Source organism: Macrobrachium rosenbergii, chromosome 18 (assembly GCF_040412425.1).
Source record: "Macrobrachium rosenbergii isolate ZJJX-2024 chromosome 18, ASM4041242v1, whole genome shotgun sequence".
In the NCBI taxonomy this organism is placed as follows: domain Eukaryota; kingdom Metazoa; phylum Arthropoda; class Malacostraca; order Decapoda; family Palaemonidae; genus Macrobrachium; species Macrobrachium rosenbergii.
The window spans coordinates 12857744-12879196 of NC_089758.1; the positions used below are offsets into that span (position 1 = coordinate 12857744).

Genomic DNA, 21453 nt, shown 5'->3' on the forward strand with positions numbered 1-21453 from the left:
GATGCCATCATGATTAAATAAAAAAAAAAGTAAATGAAAACAAAACATATATAACAAAGCATTTTCTTTTGTATCTTTTAAAAAGAGAGAAATGTTATTTCAGAGTAGATCACAGCACAGAATAGGTTGAATTTATCACTCTAGAGCTGTAGAACTGACGAATGGATTACCACAAAATGGTTAAGAAAATATATTAATTTTAATTTGGTTTTAACTGTGAATGGGAAACACCCTTAGCCGGTTTAAAAATGTGATAGACTATAACTAGTGTCAAAGAACTGTCGGGTTTTTCTGATTCCCCTGGGTAAAAGAAGTTGAATAACAGATCTCGTGAGATAAGCACTTAGTAAAAAGTGTGGGGCTTAGTTTTCGAAACTGCACTGTGAGAGAAGTAGGGCAGTGAATACTAGAGGAAGCGGAGAGACGTAAACAAAGTAAGAGATATAGAAGACAAGCGCATTTTCTTCAAGCATATCCTCCTGTTTTGGGTGGAGGATACTTCGCCTCGCCCTCGTAGCTGACTTCGGCCACATATCCGTTGGTGTGGTCGGCCGAAAAGGTGACGACTTGCGTACGGCCGTCAGGGAGAAGGACTCTGTACGACCCTGAGGTTATGATGCCGTCGCTCTTCTCGTTATGGGCAAAGTCGTTCCCGGTGTAGTCGTCTTTGACGGCGTAGCCGAAGTCGAAGGGCATTCCTGGTTCTTTATAAGGGGCGGGGTGACCATAACCAGGAGAATCGGGGTGAGGAAGGGCAAGGGCAAGGGCCAGAGCCAAGCTGGCAACCACCATAAAGACCTTGAATAAACAGGGGCATTTCCATCGTTAGTAAAATGTCAAATATGAGGTGTTCAGTATATTCACAGAGCTCTCCTAGTCGATATCAGCCAACATACCTGTACAAGGACGTTTTATCGGCAGCCAAGGTCATCTTTTAATAAGACGATGACAAATAAATGGAAATCCTGTAGGTATTAACTTTTTAAAAAAGGGATTTTTTAAAAAATGTGATAATTTCATGGCAATTTTAGGTTGACTTTAGACTCGATTTTAGCTTAAACTCTTTTTCATTCATAATCTTAAGGAAGAAGGCAAAATTCCCAAAAAATGACATGTAGAGACATGCTATCATATTGTAACACAGCTAAGAGTGAAGGTCTTATTTCTCTCTCTTCAAGCTTAGAATGTTTACTGAACGGATCCTTAAAGAATAAGCACAGTAATTGTCACTTTTGCGTTATATATGTGAAACGTCCAAGTTTATGCGGGCAAAAAACTAGACTGAAGCAATCACTGCATAATTGGTATGAGGGTAGCATGCATATTATGGATATTATTATCAAAGTCGATTTAACTCAAATGTGTACACATTTTGGATAATGACAATAATAGGAAAAGAAGATATTCAGTCTTTGTCAATCACACAGAAATTTAGCTTAAGCTGATTAGAATAAAAGCACCCGTCAATCTAGTAAAAAGGGGCAGTGTTATTGAAAATTTAGGGAAGAAAAGGAGAAAATGAAGGCCATTGGAATTAAACAGAACTGAATAGTCCCATCAGTTATTTAGTAATTTAAGACCCTTTTTCCAATCGTAGTTAGTGGATGTAGACCCTGTTGAAATATATTTAAAATCATTCGAAATATATTAGGTAAACAGTTAACATAATGATATTGTGGATCAGCTACAGAGCGAGAGAGAGAAGGCTTATAACAAAATAAATCTTAGTGAAATGTGAAAAATAAAAAGAAGGAGACGTATTCAAAAATATACCTTTTAGTCAGACAGAAAGATTGAAGAACGAGGTGCTAGGCAAAAACGGATAGAAAGAAACAGAGAAGAAATTTATTTACGAACGTATAAACTGGATCATAGTGTAGATAGATAGATAGATAGATAGACAGAGGAACTCCTATTCAACGTTACCTTGGAAGATATCATGTTTGCTGAGCGAGTCGCTGAATTCGCTATGCTGCAGAGTGAGCGAATCCTCCGTTTTATACTCGTTTTCCAGACCACCTATTTCGACATTCGTCCTTCTTTATCTCATGTACCTGAGCTCCTCCCATCGTAAACTGCTTCCTCCTCCTCCTCCTCCTCCTCCTCCTCCTCCTCCTCTCTCTGAATTAAATGTCCGTCCTCCTAAATTGTACAGCGCATATACAGGTCATTGTCAGACGAATTTTTAAAAGATTTTTCCTTTTTTCTTGCAGTTACAGTGCCATCTTTGAGAAAGAGTAATTGGTTTCAACTGTAAACTGGAAAGAGAGAAATTTACGAAGCGTTCTTAATGTGCGTTCAGTATATGCTGCATATATAACTGACATAACTATTTACTGTTAAACTTTGAAATAATCTCTCTGCTTTGGTTTCTCCTTATAGTAGTCTTCATCCATTTTTCACATCCTTCTCTGTCGCTTCTTTGAAGATGAGGTTTGGCAGAACCTGGGTCACGTGGTACGGCATTCAGGTTACATTGTCGGAAATGAATTTCAAGCAAAAGGTCTGTCCCTGTTTTCTTGCGTTTATTTCAGAATCTTGTTCTTGTTATGGTTTCTTCCCCAATATCTCCTACTCTAGAGGCTTTTTCTTTTCAGGAGAAATTGTGCGTTGGTTCCCCAAATGTACAGTAAATAAATCCGTAGGGATGCTGCATCCATAACGTTTGTCTCAGTTTGAACGTGTTTTATTGCGTTTGTGTGTAATTTAGAATCTTAAGTGAATGACAATACGCAGTTGAAAATATGCAAGCAAGCATAATTTATTTAGTGAGACGAATTATTAAAAACTACTTTTTAAGAAAACATCTGTGCCCTTTTTCCAAATTCTTCTGAGAAGGATTATATCTGGCTGCCACAGAACCTCCCCATATATAATATACAGGTATATATATATATATATATATATATATATATATATATATATATATATATATATATATATATATATACATATATGTATCTTCTCAGTCCTGTAGAATCCATGCATGATTATAAACATTTTATGGGGAAATCATACATAAACTTAATTAATCACCTCCCGATATCTCTCGTGTTTGAGAAGACGATTATTTGGGTGGAGCTCTTCGTACACGCTCGATGAAGATGGGGTTATGGGAGGGTCATTTGACCTCTAATTGCAACCCTTAATGACGATTTATTGCGGCCGTGACACTAACAGTCTGTGTCTGTTTGTCTTGTTTGTGTCGAGATGTTTCTCATGTAGTAAAACTTCAATTTACTCTGGCTTCTGCGGTGTCGTCTTAACCGCAGGTATACTCGCTCATTGTTTTGGTTACTCCCGATTCTGAGTATGTCGCCGCTCTTCATTCTGTTTGTTTTTATAAACTTCGGCTTCACTCTTCTTGATATATCTAGATAATGAAAATTGTAAATGGCACTGTCTGCTGTATGTTAATTTGCTTAGTAGTCTACCGACTAGGTTAAAGAAAACGCACGAACATGTTATTCGTTGGCGTAAATCTAAAATTTGCGTTAAAGTTAAAATACGAAACAGTAAACCTGTTGAAAGTTTGAAGTTTCAGCTACGTACGTGAAGTGTATGTGGAGGAATATTTCGGCAGATAATCTATCCTAAAAACATCATAGGTACTATTCGCAATACAGTATTGCGCTAGATAAACAACCTCTGTAACTTTTATTGTAATACTAATAGAAGTAGTGGGGTTCTTGGTGCCTGAGACAGTTATCGTAGGTAATGCATTATTAATGGTAATAGCAATTATCATCATCATCATCTTCCTCGGTCATTAATTTTCTTTTATAACAGATTATTTAGCGTGATATTTGTTCTTAATGCTATAAAATCACAAGGAAATTGCTGAGTGACTGGTTATTTTGGTGTTGGAAGCTTTGCCCTTTTATTAGTATATATATATATATATATATATATATATATATATATATATATATATATATATATATATATATATATATATATATATATATATATATATATATATATATGTAGGCTATATATACATATTATATGTATATATTACACCGCCATGTATGTATGCATGTGTACGTAATATTTTATTGCTATGTCAAAGGTCACTTTTCAGTATTCATCATTCCATATTCGACCCGAACGTAATAAATTATAAGTGAAAAACAATCGGTGTATATTCCAGTATTCCTTGTATTGTATGATTGTTTATTTTCCATTACTTCATTATCTAAATACGTTTTCTGTGTATGTTGAGGAATTTTACAGAAACCTGTCAGGTACGTATTTATTCATTTACTGCTTCTGTTTTACAAGTTGTTTTAGGAGCAATAGCCCATGTTAGCATAAGGCCTTGTTAATCATCAAGTGCTATTTGTTTTTTCTTTTTGTTTTTGTTCTAGCGATGCTTTGGTTATCTCTCTCTCTCTCTCTCTCTCTCTCTCTCTCTCTCTCTCTCTCTCTCTCTCTCTCTCTCTCTCTGAGAGCTGTGGCAGTCACACCCCGGTCAAATCTCATTGCAAACGCTTGAAAGTGTCGAATCCTTTGTCGGCGAGAGAAAAAAATGTTATGCAGCTGTGTTACATTGTAGTGGTCTAGTCTAGCGCTTAAGTCTCACTCTTAGATCCTTAATAAGTCTGCTTTGAATTTTACCTAAAGTCTTTCCCTTTTTTAACAATTGTGTTAATTCCTTCCGATGTTCATTTCTTTTAGTGCTTTGTAAAAAATGTTCAGTAGGCATGTTTGTACTTATACTTACATACATACATACATGCATACATGCATACATACATATGTATGTATATATATATATATGTATATAATATGTATATATAGTATATATACATATATATATATATATAATTTCCTTTATATGCGTAAGTTATTTCCAAGGTAAAGGGAGTTTGCTGTTAATAGCCTACTTATAGATTAATATTTTAATGTATAAAAGTGTTATGTGTGAAAATCCTCGATTTATATATATATATATATATATATATATATATATATATATATATATATATATATATATATATATATATATATATATATATATATATATATACATATATTCACGAAACACACACACACATTTGTTATATACATATATATATGTATATAGTATATATATATATATATATATATATATATATATATATATATATATATATATATATATATATATATATATATATGTTTATGCCCCTTTTACATAATCACATCACCATTGAGTCACATTTGTTGGATATAGGGGACTAATGTCCCCTAAGTGTGATGACCTCTGAATCTTAATATCACTTTATATCTAGAAAAATTATCCAATCTTACATTTTTCTAGAAAAATTATTCACGCACATTTTTCCTGTAAATCATTCATGTTTGGTCTGGTGGTTGCAGTGCAGCACTGGAAGAATTTCTACTGGTTGTGTGCGCCTTTGTCACCTACAAAAAACTACACCCTCAAATTATCTTCCCCAACTAACTGTTCAGTAGACAGTCAATTTGCCAGAAGTTTTGAGTACTCCTTCCCTTTCACTTCCAAGCCCTAAAAATCCTCAGCCAACTTCTGCTTTCCTGTAAAGATGTGATTTCTTAACTTACCAGAAAATCAGAACTTTTGCGGAAAGGGTCTGTTTGAGCGTGCATCATTAATTTTCTAGTTGGATGTACTGACGAATTTGCATCTGCAGTTTGTTTTTGCCTTACTCTGAATTTTCAGAACGTCAAATCCTTGTTACCCTTGAATGTGTAGTTTCGTCCAAAAGACCCAGTGAGAATAAACTAGTTTATTGTTTCCCTAAAATGTTTTATCATTTCGGCTAAAATAAGTAAGTTCTCTGAATGTCAAGTTTGGCGACAGTTTCTTTGATCTCAAAAAACGAGGAAACTGTGCGTTGAAATTCTGATTAGCTTAGTCCACCGAATGCCTTAAGCACAAAGATTGCAATAGTAGAATTACTCTTTTTCATGCTTTACATTCTGAGTGCCGATCTTTGGCAGTAAATTTGCATGTGGTTTCTCTGAGTTGCAAATAAAATAATCCATTTGTTTTCACTTGTGTACTTTTCCCTTTGTTGGGATTCTGCTTACTGACCTACATTTTTTCCCATTTATTATTGTTTATCCTGAAATCCTCGTTTCCTTTCCGTCCCTCTTTACAAATATTCCTGAATTTCCCTTGTTTCTCCTTGTTCATTATTGTAATCATAACCCTGAAGTTTTGTTTTGTCTCGCTGTACGCTCATGTTTCTTAACGTAATCTAAGCAACAGCCTTTCCTAAAAGCTGCAAAATTTTGCAGAGGTCAGAACTTAAGAGAGCTAACTGTTTGACATTACAGTGTTTTAAACGTGAGCTCTCATATGGCGAGGAAACTGGAATAAAAGTATCGACTTAGCGCGAGCGCATATATATATATATATATATATATATATATATATATATATATATATATATATATATATATATATATATATATATATATATATATATATATATATTTTTTTTTTTTTTTTTTTTTTTTGTCCGAGCGCCTATGTGACGTTATTTTTAAGCGCACATGTCCGTTTGAAAGGACCATATACTTGCTGCTCGTAAAATATTTCATTCTTCAAATATCCTTAGTATACGAAACCACTTATAATTATTACTGCCTATTCGTCATGCATTTAGGTTTCTGTGTGTGTAAGAGAGAGAAAGAGTAAGAGTGTGCGTGAGCGTTGACAACAATTACGGCACACCACAGCTAACCATGAAGCCAGAGTTGACCTTCTGTCGTGTTTTCTGTGTATCTTGGAAATATCATCTCTATATTTTAGACACAAGTTTGCATCGTTAATTCTATTCATTAGTCAGTTAGTCAGCTAATTTATTCATATTTTTATTTATTTTATTGAGGAGACCTTAACAGCACTCATAAATAACTCGTGAGAATTTTGACTGGAGATTTGATGGTGTGACCCGCACCCTGCGCCTTCTAAGCAAAAGGTCCCACATTCGACTCCAGGGCAAGAATGGGCCAATAGATAGGCTTGTTTAAAGACCATTGGGCATCAGTTGGTCAAAGAAGTATATTGCGTACCTGGTAGTTAGACGAGTGTGGTTCCGAGACCACGGTTAAAATGTCCCAAATGATGATCACCAGAGGAAGTGCAGGGAAATGTAAACATTTCTTTACCATTGAACAGCATGATGACTCATTGATTGCAGACAGATATTTTCTGGTAGAGCTGGCAAACTCGGACGGGATTGAAAGCAACTCTCAGTATTGGAAGGTGGAGAACAGGAAGAAAAGAAGGATGGTTCGAAAGTTAAGAGAGGGAAAGGGACTGGTGGAAACCAAAAAAGAGTGTATGAGTAGAGAGATACTCGAAGGATGCTCGTGAGAAACTGTGAAAAGGATGAGTGACATTTTTGTGCGGGCGAAGTTCAATAATTTTCTCATATTCAGTGTTGCTTTTTACGCATGCGCGTAATTAGTTTTTTCTCACCGTTTAATCGTTTTTGGAGCTTTAGATTTTGCTGGCCGTGTCAAAATTTAGTATTCGCTTTGTGGCTCAGCAATCTTGTGAATGAGAGAAAGGAGACTCAGCAACTCCATTTCATGCGCGTTCCTAGCAGTCACTCCACTGTATACCACGGTCTACCGTGCTGTATACACAACACCAATGTACATGAAATAAAATCTGTGGCTCAACAAACTGTTTTGTGATTGTCTGGAAACTATAGCTTACTGTGACTTAATAATGGATAGGCAGGACAGTGCTTGGGTAGGATATGTCGCTCTTGATGGAGTGAAACGTGAAAACCTACAGAAGTAAATTAGTTTTGTGACGTGCTAATGACTGGAAAATGATGAGATATTTGAAATATGAGAGGGGGAAACTTTGAGAGATAAATTGGGGCTGACACTTTGGTAGATAGTTTTTTGTATGCTTATCCGGTCAAGAAAAGGAAAACGAGTACGAAGAAAAATCATCTGATTTTTGAGTTTGCAGATGGACTGAGTGAGGGCATATGATATAAGAGGCAGATATCACGTCCCTATGTGTTTCTGTTGTCGAGAGAGAGAGAGAGAGTGAGAGAGAGCTAGCTATGTTGCGGGAAATGTGCAGCGAATCACAGAACAAGGAACTGTGACTCCATGGTTAAAAAAAGTGCTTAAATTGCACGAGATTTCATAAGTCTGGCGTAAATCATGCAGTCAATGAGAGATGATGTAAAACTTACAGTAGGAGGAGGAGGAGATCGAGAGGATTAGAAACAGAACTGATCATGGATGTTGAGTGTGAGTGGTTATCAACGAAATGTGATTTTACAAATATGAAACAGTTGGAATTGAATGAAGAAAGGACCGAATGTTTCAACTTCAGCATCGTATGTAAAAGATTTTGGAACTGATATTTTGGAATGAGGTTTTGAAAAATGTGTCCCAAGATTGTTAAAAGAAGAAATTAAAAGCATTCACCTTTAGTGGCTGCTACACGAGCGAAAAACAAAATCAGTGATGCTTACAGAATAAATCAATATGAATTGTCTTATGAGGTGTGGCCCAGCAGAGCGTCCTTTAGAAGGAGTGGTACAGAGAATAATTTTATAACCAGAGAGTAAAAGAATATATGCATATTCCAAGGTTTGTAGAATAGGAATATAATTTATGAAATTAAAGCACATGATTATAACAAAACAGAACCTGGCACCAGAACAAAATATTGCATAACACCCGCACGCATAACCAGACACGAGGACCGTAATTAAGTCGTTTGGAGCCACAGGCACCGCTATGTAAAAACCACCTCTACCGCTATCGCATCTTACCGCACCGCTCAAGCATCGGGTTCTCTCTCCTTTGGGGGACACAAGAGATGTTACAAAGTACTTGAGGGATGTCAGTGATGGCCGAGGGCCAGTAATTCACTCGACGATGATTTTAAAGAAATTCAATTTGTTTTTTCCTAAAAATTTGTTCTCTCTCTCTCTCTCTCTCTCTCTCTCTCTCTCTCTCTCTCTCTCTCTCTCTCTCTCTCTCTCTCTCGTGTTTAATTGTAAACAAGTCTTATCTTAAATGTGTGAAACAATTCTCCCTTCCTGCAGCAATTTCAACATTAAAGGAAAGTGTATTTACGCAGTCGCTTTGTGGTTTCAAAGGATGCTTTCTAGATTATCTTGGTCAGTACAATGAAATTGCATTTGTGTCCTTTAAAATATAATAGTTAGTTTTGCCTTTCAAAACTTATATTTTTCTATTCATGGTACTTGAATATTTCCTTCATGTCAGTTAAGAGTAGAAAATTGTAAGGAAAGAGAATTCTATTAGGCATATTGGTGAAATGGTCGGGAGTCATCCTTACAAGAGCTTGTTTTTTGACACATTAAGCATCTAGCAGCCAAACTTAACCTTAAACATAGCAAACATTTTTTTATCAGTATAAAAAAAATATTGCGGTGAAGTTTAGCAGTTAAATGCAGAATGGTAAGAGAAAACTGGCTAGTGTAAATAAGATTTAATGTAGTATCAGACTCATAATTCAAACCTGAATAGCGTTTAACGACACATTAATTGAGGACGTTCGTGATACTTTGAGGTAAATGGTAATTAGCTGCATCTGCTTCAAAGTAAGGCGTGGTTAACTAAATAGAACCGCATCTGATTTTTAATTGTTACATTTTATTGTTACAGCTTACTGGCCATCATGAGAATAAAAATAAAGAGACGAGAGAGACCCCTAATAAATGAAACATATGCTTATAAATCAGGGACGAAATAAAAGTTGTTTTCAACAATACTACACTTCCTACGGAATATCCAGCCGTATGCCATAGGCCATAGCAACAACATTTTGTGGGTTTTGTCTGGAAGTCGACTAAATTATTATCTTTCCCCCTGGTATGTCAGCGGTATGTTGGGATGAAGGTTTACGGTTGAGGAAATAAAAATGTGTGCAGTTTATTGTACGTGCTCTTGTGGTTTCTTAGCATAATTACATACCACATACCACACGTTTAGTTGCCTTTCTCATGGCATAATTTGTGGAATGTACTTTCAGTGTTAATTGTTTCTGTCATTTAACAGTTATTCTTATCTGTTACTGTCCATTTACAGTTTGTTCTTTTCGGGATTGGTTTGATCATAGTAGTGACATGTGCAAACATCGTCTGCTTCTTTCTGGAAATTTATCTTTTTGGTAAGTGGAGATCGTTTGGATAGTTCAGTGTCGTGAAATTTTCATTGTTAAACATTTTTACCATAAGAAATACCTGCAGTGTACTTGTAGACGCAATTTTATTCAAAAATATACCAGAAATTGGGTCTGAGTCCAATATTCACTGACCGACGTGGTCAGGTTCCAGGGGTCAGTTCATTAACTAGAGCGCAAATCGGCGTTACGCGACAATTAGGTAGCCTAAGACTGCTTAAGTGTTTGATTTATTATTCCATATGCGATTTCTTTTATACTTTAATTCTGTTGATATGTTTTGTTTCTTTTCTACTCGTTATTAAACAGAGAGAGACAGAGACAAAGAGATTCCATTCTTAATCGTCATAAGATATACATTTTGGTTTTATTAGCACGAGAGTTACATGTGATTCTAAACTTCTTTTTGAACGTTTAACAAGAGGCAGGCCAATTGAAGTAGATCTTAGTTTGAATAATATTCCCTTTGAATATCACCCGGAGTAGCATATTTATAAAAATTTTTCTTTTATTTATACTTATTACGGTTGGCAGTAAGTAAGAGAGGTGCTGCAGTAGGTTAAGTCTTCCTCCTCTTAGAAAAGAAGGAATTTCTGTGTGTTGCCTCAAGTTATATTTAAAATCACCCATCCCCCATTTTTAGTTTACTTTCATTGAAGCCAAAGATTGAATTTCACTGCAGTTTCTCAAAACAGTAGTGCTATGTCGTCAAATATAATAATTTTTTTGGAAAAGCGAGTCACTGGGTACTTGCATTCAGTTTATAAGACCTGAGATTCATCGCCATGAATGAATAAAATCATTGGTTGTTGTCTCTCTCTCTCGCTCAAGCTAGTCTTTCCTAGTTGGTGAGCACAGTGACAGGAAAAGATATTTCCATTAGTTTGCCTTAAGACTGTGTCGAGAGAAAGAGTGGTAAAAGTTGTTCATCATTGTTGTAATAATAGTGAGTATAACATCGGTAGACATCACATTGCAAGCAGTGTAAACCTGCTTTATTATAAATGTTCTCCATTTAATGTATAAAATGGTATAGGTATTGCCGTTTATCTTATGTAAAGTTCGTGGCCGTGATGTAGGTTTGGTTTTTCCAAGCTGAATACTCTATGGGTTTTGAGATTCAGTGGGAAGGGGAAACTATTTTTTTCTATTCCTTATAAATGCAATTTTATTTTGGGATAGAGAATAACATTGGATGTATAATGAATAGAAAAAAATAGTTCTCCTTACCACTGAATCTCAAAATCCATGACAATGTATCAAGGTTTGGGAGCTGCACATGTTCCTTATACAGCTATACTCAAATCTGACGTGACATGATTCTTTTTGTATCGTCCAGAATCTCAGACTCAACGTAACGTTGCCAAGCAGTGTTAAACTTTTTTTTCTTCATTTCCAGTGTCATGCATGCCGACAAGTTTGCGAATTCACAGATAGCACTATTTTCCTTATAATTATATAAACATGATCCCTTTTGTGCATTGGTATAATTCGTAATCTGTGTGATTTGAACAGGGTTTTTTTTTTTTTCCTTAGATCAAAGCTCGGTGTGATTAGGTTAGCGGTGCCGTCATGCTCCCCGGGCTACCTAACTACCTCTGCAGCATTATAACAGTAGACCTAATAAGCTCAGTCGAGTTACCATAGATGGTACAGTATGCAGCAAAACCTATGCAACTTTATTTTTGTACTGGACAAGCGTTGTTCTTAAGTTGCCACTTAGTATTAATCTTATATTTTACTTTGCAAACGTGTATGTATGAGGAAAATTTTGTCACTTATGTAGAATCTTATCATTGAAATATATTGGATCGTGAAAAACAAAAATATTTCATGCTACAAAAATATTTCAGAACAAAACTAAATACCTAACACGAATCCTCGTCTCAACGTGACTCCTGTGAGTCGTGGAAGTTGAACGGTTGGAACCGTAGTCTGGATACATGAAACTGAGAAAGAGGACGTCGCGATGGAATGAAAAAGAAAAGTTAAGCAGAGCATAGTCTAATGATAAAAATTGATGCATTTGGGATATGAATTCAAAGTTATTACTTCTTTCCGCTTTCGTAGTTTTGTGTATAAAGCAAATGTTACTCAGGTTCATGATTTCGATACTTGCAATAAATTATTATAAGTCATTGCTTAGGCTATAGCCAAGGCTACATAGGTCTAGTCTCCCGAGAATTTCTTCCGTTTGAAGAAAAAAAAAATTATAAATAAACAAGCGAGACGGAGAGTAATCTTCGTCATTAGAAGTACAATTAATTCTACCTTTTTATTGTTATATTGTTACTTGAGGAATGGAAGACTATAATCAGGGCGGACATTATCAGCCACACCTGCTATGTGCAGTCTGGAGAATGACAACAACAACAACGTATAATAATAATAATATGGCTCTGGAGTCTAGGCTTATGCTATTGGCTTTATAACATACTAGGCTATATTTCAGATAGCAACAATATATAGTTGCGTCAAATCTTTGTGACTTATAAAGGGTGTCTATGAGACCATAAAGCCGGATTTGTAAAATTCCTCCACAAATCTTAGTGTGGTATACTTCCGTCATTATTTTCTTCATAGGCCTATAGGCTTAATAAGAATGATTTAATCGAGAGGAGCGAAGTGCATTTGGCATATGGGTAAGGCGAGGGGAGGCAAACTGAGCCATTTAAACAGTTGACATCTAGTTAGACCACGCCCACATCTATATCGATAAGTTCATTACGTTAAATACATAACTATGGTGGCTAAAAAGTCAAATTTATAAAGTATTTACGTCTTTCCATATTTATCATAATTAAAAAAATAACTGTTAATGTTTTAATAATGATCTAGCTGATATTTTAATAAAAAATGGCACTGATACTTCAAAACCAGGCTTAGTGAACTGTATCAATTTTTGAGCGAGGTTGCAAAATGTTTCGTCGTTGCAACTTTGCGTTATTAGAAAAGTGAAGAAGGTAAGAGTTGCCAATTAGTGACTTTCGAACGAAAGTCACTGAAATCGAGTCACATGAATTTTGCTGCATGCTAAGACTGCTGGATAACAAGGGATACTACATAATAATGTAACTATCTGTACATTAGAGCCCAGTAAATCAATGTTTTTAATCAGATATCACGTGGAATGGAAAACTATGTACCTAAAAGAGAAGTCTTATTTAAAAAAAAAAATTTAAATGTTCATCCTTCCTGAAGAACCACCCATTTTGGTGCAATTTTTGTTGTCATTCCCGCAAGTCAAATACATTGAATATATAGTATAACATTAAACTTCTTATTTGAATTAAATAACTGCAGAGCTTCTACTGCTGTGATCTTGTGAAGAACCAGAGTTTGGTGTGTACTTATCAGTTTCTTCATTATGAGGCAAGTATGTTATTGTTATTATTACTTTCATGCTAATGTCAACCATGATAATGTCAACGGTTTAATGGGCGAAAGTGTGTTTTATTCTGGTTGAAGGTTCCTTAATTTGCACAGTTAGGCCGAATGAAAATCCAGAGAGGAAATTGTTACGCCGAAGGGTTCTGGAAACGAACATTTGAGCCGGTGTAGCAGGAAATTATTCCCCCCCGACTGAAATTCCCCCCGGGAAAATTAGCCTAGGATTGATTTTCCCCCGGGGAATAACAGCCCAGGCTGTTTTCCCCTGGTGGGAATTTGGGACCTAGGATATTCCCCCTCTAGGCCATTTCTCCCCTACATGTATCCACCTTTGCGGCGTGTTTAGTACAAGCTCGTTGGGATTTCCGTATAAACATAAACAAAAGACTAAATAACAAAGATAATTACCCCCAAGAGGTAGTTTAGTCGTGATGATAATTATCCTGTATGGCAGGCTGTCGTTCCTACACGTCGCCGCCATAGCCACACTCTTATAACAGTTGTGGGGTTGAGGGAATCTTGGCCCAGAGGGGGAATATCATCCTGGGACGAAATTCCCGTAGGGGGAAATATATCCTGGGCCATATTTCCCCCGGGGCCAATTTCGGACAAAGGGAAATACAGACTGTTACACCGGTATTGGCTCCCAGAAGTTCTGTGTACAAGTTGATTCGTTGGCGAAGTTAATCCGTAATTTATTTTAATCCTTTAAAAGATGGGAGGCAGTTTGTGTTTAGCCAGTATTCATAAGAATCTCCAAGTAAGTTTGCTAACATTGACCTTTTCCCAAGAGTTAATGTCATTTCGCCGGTTGTAGCCCAGCAGTGTGGACAGGTAAATTTCTGAGTGATTGTATTATTTTAAGGTTTCTTTTCAGTTCGGTATGAAATTAATAGTTTGAAGGTAATGGACCCCTTGGGCGACATTCAGCAGTTTAGGGGAACCATATTAAGAAAACTGGGCTTTTGGTAGGGTGGGGGCAGGAGCTGGGAATACAAAACAAGTGTATTATCTTGGAGATTTAGCTTACCATACGTAGGTTCTAATATCCCCATGATACTAATGCAAGTTCTAATTTTTGATGAAGGGTAGGATCATACACTATGAAAATAAGGACCTGGTTGCTTAAGGTGATAAGTGGGAGGGTCTAACTGGGGCAAAACGTCTCTGGCCAGGTAAGGCCCTGATGCCCTAGGTTAAGTTATCTTGGGTGTGGTTGGGTTATGTCAAATCACAACATTTTAATATAGTGCAATGCCATAGGTTAGGTTAAGGGTCCAGGGCCAGAGCTTCCTCTCCCCACCAGACAAGTAAGGACCTAACATCTTAGGATAGGTTAAATTAGAATACACTTCTACTCAAAAACCCTGGTTTCCCACTGTGTTCCCCCATCAGCTTGAGTATACCAGCTTTGAGATTGCAGGCATGTATGTCATGCAGCTGCTGTTGTGTAGCTGCTGTTGTGTTTTAGAATAGTACTAAGAGCTATTTAGAAAGCCATATCATGGTGCAGTATCAGAATGGAGTTATATTCCTAAAATCATCTATGTAAATAGCTGTAGGTTTTTATTGAATTTCATTTTTTGTCTTGTAAAAGTTGCAAAAATACTATTACCCTTAAAGTAAAAAGGGAAGTTTGCAAATATTGGCATTAAATCATGGTCTAAGTTTACATAGTTGAGTAATATAAGTTGGAAACTGTTTTGTTAAGGTTTCTACATTTTATTTAATTGAAGTTCATAATAATCTAGTTAGTGATATAATACCAGTTGTGCTGTGTCGAATAGGTTAAGTAACCATTACATTTTTTGTTGCAGATGAGTCATTTGCAGTGCCACGGTTAGTTGTTCCATGACCAGCACAGATTTGGATTTCATAGTGTGTGTTTGAGTATAGGCAACCAGCTGTACTGAAAATTCAGAACTGGGTCTGTCAGTTTCAACTTGCATTTATTGCTAAGAGAGACTAGACTATCTTGTAAGATATATCTCGGTAAGTAATTGGTAACTGAATATTTAACTTTTTATCCATGAATGGGTTATTAGCAGTTATTTTATCACAGTTTTCTTTAAACCTTGCTCTTTATAGTTCTTTACCCCCTTCAGCCTAGTTGCTAAGGGACAGACAAAAATCTAGTGTGTTCTGATTGTGTTGATTCTGTATGTGTGGTACATGTTATCAAGAGTCATGAAAAGAAAGCCCATTTTACTAAACATATGTTAACTGCATTTTAGATATTGCACATTTTCTCTGTGTGGTAGTTCCCTTGATACTGATGCTTGTCAGTTTGGGATGTATTGCTGCACCAAAGTGCCAGGTTTCTTTCCTGGAATTACCCAGATGTTCATCCCATTTTAGTTTTTCTGTAAAAGAAAACTGAGATGGCTTTGTCTGTCCATCTGCACATTTTCTGTCTGCACTCAGATCTTAAAAATGACTGAGGCTAGATGGCTGCAAATTGGTATATTGATTATCCACCCTCCAACCATCAAACATATCATATTGCATGCCTCTAGCCTCAGTAGTTTTTATTTTATTGAAGATTAAATTTAGCCATGATCGTGCATCTGCTAACCCTATAGGACAGGCCACCACTGGGTCATGGCTGAAAGTTTCATGGGCTGTAGCTCATACAGCATTATATGCTAAACAGTAAGCTCGATTGCTCTGAAGAAACTTTGGCACATTTTTTACTTGTTTATATTATGTTTTCTCTTACTGCATTACATTGGTTACTTCTTTATTTGTGGCTTTGAATATTGTTCCATTTGTCTCTGTGATGGAGGTGGGGGAGATTGTTACCACAGCATTATTGATTATGTATCAGACACTAACTGTCAAAATACATCATAGGCTGCATGGTTTCTTGCAATCAACTACAGAGCATCTGTTTTCCCAGCCTGGAATTTTTAGTATTTTCCTTCCAGTGTACATTTCCTATTAGTGAATTTTGCAGGTGCAGCTAAACTTAATTCCCATAAAAAAATGGGGCAAGTCGATTGTATATGAGAAAGAGTATAGATATGGGAAATGATGGCTAAGGAGATGATGCAAATGCAATTTCTCAGACATTTTTACTATAAAATGGTATTATTCCACTAGCCAAAGCTGACCTTTTGGCTCTTTGAATGCCCCAGTCTACTAGAAGGACATTTCATTTACAACTACACAACTTAGATTTTGGAGGTTATGGTCTGTATTTTATCTCATTCATAATTCCAAAAGTAACCAGTAGCAGAGGGTATTTCTTTCCATTGTGAAGTATAGTCTGTGCATACTATATTTGGTGTTTTGCAGGATATTATTGTAGGACTTATGTTACTTTTAATGTTTACAAGGGATACCTTTATTGGTCTTGAGGATAAAAGTACAATATACACTCACTAGAAAGCTTTTGTTCATTTTTGTATTATTTTGTATTGTATCATGGTTAGTTGGGAGTGGTTAGCATCCCCTGCTGTCATTTATTTTTTTATTGTGTGCGTGAGTATCTGTGCTGTTATTTGTGAAGATAGTGTCAGCTTTGTTGTTGTGTATAGTGCCCTCGTGCATGTTGGTCACCGCACACCCGTGCCCTCAAACCATTGACTTTGATCTGTGTCCTGTGGTGCACACCTTGAATGCAAGCTCCCTCAGGGTGTCTGGAGATCCATTGTTGTAAGGTGTGTTAGAGGGGCTAGTTTTTAGTGCAGAAATTGCTAATATATTGTGAGAGAGAACCTTCATTTTATATTCTGTGATTGGTACAAATTTGGTATGCAGACTTGAGTTCAGGAGTAAATGGTGGGCATGTGGGATAGGTGGTCCCTGGGGCGGACAGGTTTTGACCATTGCTAAGTGTTGCTCAGCTAGGACCATTTAACTGACACTAGTGTACAAGCATGTTGGTTTTTCAACAAATGGGATGGAATAATACCTTTTAATAATTTCCAGTTTTTTAAAAAGTTGTGATTAAAACATAGGGGTTGTAGCAAGGCACAGGCATCCCATGATTTTCCATTGACTCAATTATAGAATTTTTAAAACTAGTTGGATAAATAAAATTAAAACTATTATTACTGAAGACAAATCCTTCCGGCCAACTGTGTGAGAGGTAAATAAATTAGCATTGTGATCTGGTTGATCTGAATTGTAAGGTGTTACGTATTTTAATGAATTAGAAAGTGGGAGTTTGGACTCATTGCTTTTATGGCGTGTTGATTCTTTTATAACATAACTTATGTGGAAAAATTCAATTGATATGCATATATTCTTTTTGTACATAAGTCTGAGTTCCTGATGCCTAAAATTGTTTAACACAAGCAATACTATTTTGGTGACTGTTTAGAAAATATCTTGTCAGATGGGAAGTGATTACTGATCATGCAAATTCTGCACTGGCTTTTTGGAAATATTAGTTGAAACTCTGATCCATGAACCCAGTGATGTCACCTGATGATAAACAGTAGACATAAGTAGTGGTACCTCAAATGGTTGTATCTGTTAGTGGTACCTCAAATGATTGCATCTGTTAGTGGTACCTCAGATGATTGCATCTGTTAGGGTCTCTGGTTGCAAACTGCTACAAGAAAGTTGTGTTTTACTGAATAACTGTTGCCTGACCTTGGTTAGATTGAAAAACTAGAAGTTACCCCCATAAATTTTTAGAGTACAGGTATTTGAGGATTGGCAGCAGCCTCTGATATTACATACCAAACACTGTGGTGACAGTTCACTTTTAAGTGTAACCATCTGTTTGTGTTCCATAGATATTTGGTGTCTAGCCAAGCAATTGGCAAGGGTGTTCTTTGTTGTTTTGCTGAAGGCACTGGATTTTGCTTTCCCATAGACCTTGCTTAAGCTGTACAAATCATCTGCAATAAAAAGTAAAGTGTTCTTTATCAGAGAGAGAAGAAAGTTATTTTAATGTCTATATATTCTTGTAATTACCTATAAATGTGATGTGGGAACATCAGTTAAGAAATTTGTGCTGTATTCTCTTCCACTAGAGCAGATACCTAACTACCACTGTTTGGTTATTAGGCAGAAGTATAACTTGAGGTTTGTTTTTTTTATGAATGGAGATATTTTGAACTGATTTTCCTTTGGTATTAAATTTGTCTTTATACTATTTTATGCACTGGAAGTTGTGGCGTAGGTGGTTTGTAATTAAGTACTAAAGTTCATAACAGAAATTGAAAAGTTCTGATCAAAACAGAAGTTAGCAAGGCAAGGCTGTTTTTGGTAAGTTCATCATTTCTATGTATGAATATGTCCAATTTACAACATTGCATGTATAGTTATCATTTCTTCCTTTACAGGTTAAAACATGAAGATCCCAATGTGCTGTACTTCCATCCTCTTCATCTGCAAATTTTAAGTTCTCTTCTTTGGCTGATTAATGACTAGAACAAAAACCCATGATTGAAATATGACATGCCTGAAACTATAAACTGATTGAAATATGACATGCCTGAAACTATGGGCTGAAGTTTGCCTCCTCTTCAAATGCAGTGAATTATGGAAATACCTAAAGAGCTATGCAGTTGGATAAAGTATATTGACATTGCTTATATGTTGTTTACACACGCGTACCATCCTCATGTGGATATTGGATTCCGTTTTCCATAAAGTCAGATGGTCATCATTTCATTATTGTATTAAAGGCCTTGAACAAGACCGTTGCATCATGCAACTAGTCTCATGGACTTTTCTCAATACTTGACTAAGAATTGAAATGATTCCAGAGTGCATAGCCATTTTCATGAGACATAAACTGATGATCAGAGAACTTAATTGGATTCATCCAAGCTGGCAGCATAAGCTGGACCCCAGTATAACAGATGGCACTATATGTTCCGATTTTAGGTCTTTTTTTCATTTAGTTGTGTAACTTTTATTACTCTACTTAGTTTCATTTTCAGATCTTAAGACCAAAAATAATTGATGAAGAGAACTAGGCAAAAGATAATGATTCTGGGCCTGAATGAACACTGAAGAGAATAGTTATTATCATCTGGTGGGGCCCAGATTATGCTGCCAGTTTGGACTAATCCAGGTCAATTTTAAGATAATCAGTTTGTCTCATCAAAACAACTACTTTGTAATAATTTCCATGTGTAATAATTTCCATGTCTCTTTTACACACAATTCACATATTTAGATCAAGTTTTCCTCACTTGAAGTTAGATGCCTGAAGTTTTCTCTGTTTTTGTTTACTTTTTGCACTTGGGGGGCAAATTTGCATATGATTCAGACCATGCCTTACCTGTTGTTTCCATTCTCATTATAGTGAACTTTGTTTTACTTACTTTGATTTTCAATCTTTCAAACATAGTTTCAAGGCCTCTTTTGATTCAGCTGTTAACACCAGGTCATGTACTTACTGAAGCTCCTAAGGGCCCCCTTTCTTCATTTTTGTCATTTTGTCAGTGACTATTATTAGTTTTGATGGCATCCTTGCTGAACGTGGACAGATTATATCGTTCAGTGGGTGTATCTGCCATATCTTATGTTAGGACGTCTCCAGATTAGCAGTCTTTGAACTTTCTACTCTTGAGTACACTTTACATCCCATCTCAATTCTTCTAGTCATTCCATAGTCCTCCTTTGAAGGAGACAGCTAGGCACCACTTAAGCATTCTGATTAGTCCAGCAATCTTACACCTGAAAGTTTAACATTTCTGCAGTGTACAAGATGTTTTTTGCCTTTTTGTATTGAGCTGCTGCAATATTTGCTGGTCATACCACCTAATATATCCCCATTTAATGTGAGAAACTTACTTTCTATTCTTAATTTTTGCAATGCTCCATTACAAATAGTACTGCATAACCCTCTAGACTAGATGCTATTTAAACTTTTCACTGGCAATGGTTGCACTGCCTAATGAGTCCTCTGCTCTATTGATGGTTTTACTGTGTGAGCTAATAACTGGTTCGCTGTGTTGTCCTTTCAAGCTACATTTACGAGGGGTTTACGTCGTCCATTAACAGTTCTTGAACTATGCATGCCATTTAAGCCTCCATTTTTGGCCTTTGCTGTCCAGTTTTTAGTTTTCTTTGCCTTTTGTGCTTTTCAAAGTTGATGCAGAGCTCGTGTTGCTGCTGACTGAACCATTGCTTACTGCTCTTTGAACTCTTCAGTTTAATCTGCTGACTGAACCATTGCTTACTGCTCTTTGAACTCTTCAGTTTAATCTGCTGACTGAACCATTGCTTACTGCTCTTTGAACTCTTCAGTTTAATCTCCATTTCTTATTAATACACTTCATATTTATTCATCTTTCTTGTAACATTTTCTATTTCAACCGTTCCCCCCCAATCTCCTTATGTATGCCTTCCGTGCCTCATTGATGATTCTTTGATTTTATTGTACTTTATCCCCTTTTATGGCCCTGTAATCTCCAGCCCTCATAATACAGGAATACATGATTCAGAAATGAGGCAACCAGATCTGGGTAGCTTTTAGTGTTAAACTTTTAGTTGTTTCTCTGGAAAATGTTTTCTTTTTGTGAATTTATAAATCTTCAGAGACTCAATGCAGATAAAAATAATCAGAGGCTCAATGCAGATAAAAATAATCAATTTGCATTAGTACAACCATTAGAATCAAATGTTTGTACATTGCATTTGTCTCATCAGGTAATAGGCTACACATTTCGGACATTCAAGGTTTCCTAGTGTCCATACCCCTGCACTAATACTTTCTTTGGCTTTGCTTTGACCTCATTTGTATATCCTGAAATGTTCTTTTGTTTTGGTAATTGTAATCAAAAGGCAAATGGCATTAACTCTCTACCACACCATAATATGCTCTTTCTTTAACCATTTTTTTCAGGTTTACATTATTTTATGGCAACATGGAGAAATGTAAAACTAGGAAATTGGTTAAAATCTGTATTTGTTTAGCTATGGTAAAAATT

General features: G+C 36.1%; 1 protein-coding gene and 1 long non-coding RNA gene across 2 annotated transcripts; one reads left to right on the forward strand and one right to left on the reverse strand.

The window, feature by feature from the left end:
- Positions 1-465: 465 nt before the first annotated feature.
- On the reverse strand, positions 466-14137 carry LOC136847946 (cuticle protein 7-like). The gene is made up of 2 exons (XM_067119966.1): positions 14021-14137; positions 466-798 (listed from the first exon to the last, which is right to left on the reverse strand). Exons 1-2 carry the CDS (start codon positions 14135-14137, stop codon positions 466-468), a joined length of 450 nt encoding a protein of 149 aa, XP_066976067.1.
- A 1232-nt stretch (positions 14138-15369) lies between these two features.
- Positions 15370-21339, forward strand: LOC136848128 (uncharacterized). Its single transcript, XR_010855940.1, has 2 exons — positions 15370-15544; positions 18853-21339. It is a non-coding gene; the product is annotated as an uncharacterized lncRNA (long non-coding RNA).
- Positions 21340-21453: the final 114 nt, after the last annotated feature.